Source organism: Crocuta crocuta, unplaced genomic scaffold (assembly GCF_008692635.1).
Source record: "Crocuta crocuta isolate KB4526 unplaced genomic scaffold, BGI_CrCroc_1.0 scaffold695, whole genome shotgun sequence".
NCBI classification, from domain to species: domain Eukaryota; kingdom Metazoa; phylum Chordata; class Mammalia; order Carnivora; family Hyaenidae; genus Crocuta; species Crocuta crocuta.
The window spans coordinates 1,234,627-1,241,193 of NW_027528855.1; the positions used below are offsets into that span (position 1 = coordinate 1,234,627).

The 6,567-nt window shown below is 45.5% G+C and overlaps 1 protein-coding gene across 1 annotated transcript in view; it reads left to right on the plus strand.

Moving 5' to 3' along the window:
• The window catches only part of AFF2 (ALF transcription elongation factor 2), a 299,562-nt gene extending 293,760 nt beyond the window's left edge, over window positions 1-5,802 (plus strand). Inside the window, exons 17-18 of the mRNA XM_077756047.1 lie at window positions 1,533-1,723; window positions 5,681-5,802. Coding sequence (XP_077612173.1) covers window positions 1,533-1,723; window positions 5,681-5,802 — 313 coding nt within the window. The remainder of the gene's footprint in view (window positions 1-1,532; window positions 1,724-5,680) is intronic.
• Window positions 5,803-6,567: the final 765 nt, after the last annotated feature.

A 6,567-nucleotide genomic window follows, 5' to 3' on the forward strand; every position in this document is an offset into this window, starting at 1 on the left:
CTCTACGCCCCCCACCCCTTCCAGGAGGATAAATCTTTCTATCAAGAAGTGTCAAAAGACCTCAGAAACTATAAACAGAGCAGGAAACCTTCACACTCTCTTACAGAGAAGTGCAGAGCAAGTGTGAGGATCCACTTTCCCCCTCATACTAGAGCATACCAGAAGATACACTCTGTTTCCAGAAATGGACCGAAGCTTTCATGTGGCTTGGCACAGCATGCAGGAATCGCGAGGCAAGCACGTCGCTTGGTCCAAAATTGAGTTCAGAGCGCCCCAGTGTTTTGATACTTTGTGATGGCCTTGCCCCCAAATCCCACGTGTAGGGTGCCTGTTGGGGTGCACACCCACTCTGTGCACACGGCTATGAAGGCTGGGGGTGTGCACAGGCCTTGCTCCTATGTCCAGGAAGCCGCCCAGGCCCCCCATGCTATGTGCAGATGGCAGGTGACTCCTTGTTTCTGACATTAAAGAATTAAACCAAAACCTATATCCAAACATTGGTCCTGCCCAAAGTAGGAACAGCGTGCAGGTGAATGCACAGCAATTAGCAACCATCCCTGCAGCATGTCTTCCAGAATCTTAAAGAGATACTCAAAATCATACTTTTTTTTTTTAATATTTTTATTTATTTCTAAGAGAGAGAGAGACAGCGCGAGCAGGGGAGGGTCAGAGAGAGAGGGAGTCACAGACTGAAACAGGCTCCAGGCCCTGAGCTGGCAGTCAGCACAGAGCCCGATGCGGGGCTCGAACCCACAAACCGTGAGATCATGACCTAAGCGAAAGTCGGATGCTTAACCGACTAAGCCACCCAGGCGCCCCACTCAAAATCATACTTTTTCCAGCATCCCTAAGACTGCTTCTGGGGGCTTTGAGGAACTGCATTTTGTTTATTGTGGTGACTATATTTGGAACAAATCGTCATGGTGGTTTCCACAAAGCACTTTGATAATAGCCCGACACCGCATATCCAGTCTTCCCTAACTGCCAGTCGCCATTCTGGCAGCAGGTAGAGAGATCATCATAGCTCTGAGCTGTTTCTCTCTCTGAAACATCACAACATGGGTTAATACATTCAAAGTAAGAGCTACGTTGCTGGATAGAATTAATGCCAGAGAAACATTCACCCGACTCTCTCTGGTATCTTAAAATGAAAGTGGCAGTGCATATGGAGTCATCGGGAGACAGAGATATCAGTGATTAACTGAGTTAGAAAAGGAGAAGCCTGACTCATCCTGGAGCCTGGCACCGTAGCCGTGTGTGGGCTGCCCAGACGAGGCTGGAATGCTGTGATAATAAATAAACTCTTCCCACTCTGGGCCTCTAGAGGAAACGAATGTGTTGGCAGAAGCTCCAGGACGTCCCCTGAGGACCAGCTTCGCCACACTTGAGCTTCATCTATGTTCACCATGCTCACCCTCACCGCGGCAGTGATGTTCCCGTGTGGTCTCAGTGTGGTGAGGGAGGAGGCCTAGAAGCCCGCTGTCACTCTTCACAGCCAGCCTAACCAGGCCTGTCTCTTCCCCTTTCCCCAGGAACACTCCTTCCCCGGTGTCTCTCAACAATGTCTCTCCCATCAACGCAATGGGCAGCTGTAACAATGGCCCGGTCACCATCCCCCAGCGCATTCACCACATGGCCGCCAGCCACGTCAACATCACCAGCAATGTGTTACGGGGCTATGAACACTGGGACATGGCCGACAAACTGACAAGAGAGAACAAAGGTATGCGTGTCTGCTCCACCTGTGTCCACCGACTACAGTAGAGCCAACCATGCTTCGAAGGGCTAGAGTTTTCCATGGTGGCCTTATCTTTCTGTCTCTCAGATTTCCAGGGTGTAGATGAGGAGAGAGAGGGTTAACTCAGGGCTGACACGGTAACCATGTTCGCTGAGAGAGTGAACAAACCCGGGGATTTTTGTTTTCTCCTTCAAAGCTTAACCCAATCTGAACTGTGATGTGTTGGCAAATGACTGTTTCAGATTTTCATTCAATAGTAAGGATCAGCACAGGGAAACGAAGGCAAAGGAAAAAAAGAATGATTTGCAAATTAATTAAGATCCTATTGACCTCTGTTGTCAACTTTAATCTGTTTTGTTGTTGTTGTTGTTGTTGTTTTGTTTTGTTTGGAGAGGTGAGGTCAAAGGGACGGCCCACTGGGATGAAGGATCAGGGTCGTGTTTGTGGTAACGTGTGGGGTTTGCTACAAAACAAATGCAGAGAAAACCCTGCTTCACCAGACAGTGAGCCAGTGCTCTTTGGCAACTCGTGCTGCCATCTGCGACCTCAGCTGTCACCTAGGTCCACGGTGAAGCCTCACTATACTGATGGAGGTGGGAAGTGCAAATAGATTACACTCTTGCCCTGGCCATTTGTTTGACATGGCTGATTCTGGCCCAGCAGTCACAGTCAAGGTGGGCACAGATTGGGCCATTCAGAATCAGACAGCAGAGAGTGCCCGGCAGTTTAGAGCAGTGGAACCGTGTGGCCAGGGACTGGGAGACGTTCACATCCTGTAGTCCGGCGGCCGCGGTGGGTGCATGATGCAGTGCAGGTTGCATGGAGTAGTGGGCAAGGATGCAGCGAGGTCGTGAGTGGTGAGAGGGCTTCGCAGGAAATGGGCTGGGGTGCAGATTGTGAAGCCTGATGATTTAAGTTAGAATCCCACCTGGGTCATGAAGTGCTGGGTAACTTCAGGCAAGTTGCTTAAATCTATGAGCCGCTTCCCAGCTTCCGTTGCTGTAATGGATTTAATAATGTATAAAGCAGCTAGCATAAAATGGCAGGTATGAGGAAGAGATCCAACAAATATTTTCTCTTACTCCATATTATTATGTATCTATATGACTCAAAGATTCTGTGAGTATCAAAACACATTCTATAACCTATGACTTCCACCCATAGCCCAGCTACAAACTCACAGTGAGCCCCAGGACTATTTACAGATTATCGGTTATATCGGTAACCAGGAAGAAATTGAGCAACAATTTCTACATGCCACGCACTGTACTGTTTGCTGTATCATTTGTTGCCTCATGTGTCCCTATTTTGTAGATAAAGAAAAACTGAGGCTCAGTGAGGTTAAGAAACTCACCCATGACATCACAGCTCTTAGTGTTGGAAGCAGGAATTGGATCTAGAACCCCATGTGATTCCAGAGTCTGAACTCTTAACCAGTAGGCTACACCACCCATCTAGAGAACAAGATTCATAATAGGTCCTCAGAGACCTTCAGTGACCTCCTGCACCGTTACCTGAATGATGGGCAGTTCTTAACTTCTCTACTTTTATAAATGAAAATTCAAAGACAACTGGTCCAGATGGCCAGGCCCACCCAAGAGTTCTAGAATTGCAAGAGAAAGCATGAGCATCTTAATACTTGGCTCCGCTTGTCTGCCTCCACTCTTATCTATCTTATTTTGTATTGATAACTGGAGGGCGGTTCAATGTTTATGGATTGCCGTCATAATTGCATCCATTTTCAAAATCTGTTCAAAGTAATTCCTTTTAAATTAACTGCAGAACTTTGCAGGAGCAACGTGGTGGCTGTGCTGATGTTCAAGGGAAATGGTGCTAATCTTGTCCTTAGCACAGTGTGTCAGGAGTTGTTAAGTTCCCTCCTGATATTGAATCAAAACAACTCTGCACTCTACCAGCAGAAAGAACATGTTCCAGCCTAATGCCGGCCTCAGGCTCTGCAGTGGACTGGGGAGAGGGCCCAGTTGGGAATGTCCTGTTTGCAGCCCTGAGTTTCACACACTTGTCATTTTTGAACTGCGTGGAGTCAGAGACCCTACCCCCTGTGTCTTGTCCACATAGAGATACACCACCGGAGACAAACGTGTGCTTGCACCTTTTCCCACCGAACTGTGCCATGGAGGTGGTGAGGTTGGCTTCTCCCGGGGGAAGGGCTCCACCCCACCTCGTACCTTGCCCACCCAAGCAGCTTCAGATAGCTTATTGCAGAGCAGTGCTAAAATGGGCCAACGGAGGTGATGCTGTCTTCTGGCCTTTGGTCTAGAACCCTGTCCCCTACCTCCCCAGATACTTACTTGAAGCAGTTATTACAATGGTGACCTGGGTATCTAGTGAGGAATGCCACGGCGGGCTTTGTACGGAGAATACCCAGGGGGCGTCCTGGCTCACCAATGACTAGTCCTTTAACATTTCCCTTAATATTGGGTTACATAAGAATGTATTTTAGATGCCAAAAATAATTTACTCCTTTATCAGCAGCAATTTACTTTTATTGCATAGTACAAGTTTAAAGGTATCACATAATCAAATGAAGTTGATACCTGGAAAAAGAGCCCATATGTTCTACATAACATGAAGAATAAATGCATTGTTTAGTGAAATACCATCTGCTGGTCAATCAAGTGCGTAGAACCCATGCATGGAAATTGCTTTCCAAGAAGGCAGGAGAGCATCTGAACCCCTTTAAGACAGTCTTCGGCATACACTGCTCCCGCGGCCTCCAGGATCCTCACCCCCAGCCAGAGCTCACGTGACTTCCTTATGGCCGGGGCTGCCTCCCCTGTCAGGAGCTGACAGAGGATGCCTGAGAACCCTCTCATAACCAAGATCAATGTGGTGTTAGACACATAAATTCAGACGTGAAAAGGGGACATCTAGGTACTGGACATCATCCAGTCTTTTCCACCTACCTCCCCCCACCCCACTCCAAAGCAGACTGTCTAAACCTGCAGTCTCGGGGGTTAGCAGTGTGGCCTCGGCACTGCCCCTTATCCAAATCAGCTGGAGGGAAATCAGCCAGGTATTCTTTTCATCCATGTCCTTGAGGGTGAGGTGGGTGTTGTTAGGGACAGATATCTGCAGGTTGTCTCCCTTGATAATTACCTCCTTTGATAACAAGACTTACCGAATCAGATGCCTCTGAGACATTTATTTAGTGTTAGATGCTGATGGCTATAATTGCTGTCCAGGCTCACTGGCTATGTGCATCATGCCGAGAAAAATTGGTAAACGCAGTTTATTTAGACAAAGGAAAGGAGAATACTTTCAACTCAGTAATGCATACAATGGCAAACAACCCGATCTCCTATCCACCATGGCTCCCTACCATTTTGTGTATATGGACCTCTTTCCCAGTAGAAATTTATAATATCTAAAAATATAAATTGTAATGTTAAAATAGATTTAAATACATTCTATGTATTTTGTGTACATTTCAACATATATAAATGTTATGTATCTTTATTATATGAACATATACAAATATAGAGACAAATACATTTTTGTATATAACATGATTTGTGTGTGTGTGTGTGTGTGTGTGTGTGTGTGTGGTATATACTTCACAAACCTCCACAGGATTATAATACACTTGTAGAATCTGCTATCTGAGGATGGTGATTTGAAAAAAACTTACAGCAAATCAACTGATTTAAATAGAACTGTGTTTTATTAATCACAGTAACCCATACAAACATTATTTATGCTTCAGAGTTTTTAGATCAAAATAATAATGCTTCCTATACATATGGAGCTTTGGTCCCCCAGGAGGTAGTCTGTACATTCTTGTTGAATGAATGAATGAACAATGAATACTTTTCTGGTGTCCGTGTGGTTGTGTTGGTGTGTGACGGCAGCTTATGCAATCTGGCACCTATTTCTGAGACGATACTTAAAGGCCTGACCAAAGTCTGCTCTGATTTTCAGAATTCTTTGGCGATCTGGACACACTGATGGGGCCCCTGACCCAGCACAGCAGCATGACCAATCTCGTCCGCTATGTTCGCCAGGGACTCTGTTGGCTGCGCATCGATGCCCATTTGTTGTAGTGGGTGCTCCCCCATCTCCAGCATCACCACCCATCACTCTACCTCTGCCAGAGCACCAACGGTCACTGGTGGAACTCCACTCATTTGGGAAAGTTCTCTTTGATTCTGTTTGTTTTTACGCTTCTTTTGATACCTGTGAAAAACAGAAGTCATTGTAAGTGGACACTACAACTTGAGAGCAGTATATGTTTTGTTACTTAGTCATTTTTCAGTATTTTATATGCATTTCTCAGATCCCACCATCCTTTTGTGCTTGATACAATGACACAGTCCCTACAGTATTGTTTTAAGTCCACACTACCCAAAACAAAGAATGGGAAATACTTGTGATAACAGGTTCCTGAGAAATGAAATGAGATGTCTTACATACATACATATATATATATGATCTTAGACACAAAGGACCTACAAAGATTCAAATTTTCAGCAATAGCCATCCCCAAACTCTACTCTTATGTCCAGAAAAGAGCGTATTTCAGAATCCATTGTTAAACTTTTGTGGTTCCCACAGACACCTCCAGGTGTCTCCACAGTCTCCAGGCGAGAATTTTCATTGTCAAAACCCACTGGTTAGATGTTTGTAGCAACATCATAAAATCAAGAGTATTAAGAAACTAAATGAGCATAGCAATGCTGCTCTTCAACAATACCATGGCATACAACCAGAGCTCTTTTCTTGCTGGCATCCCTTCCCTGATGCCCTATTTTTAAAATTTTAATGAGACAAAGTGGCAACATTTATTTCGACAACATCAAGGCATCAGC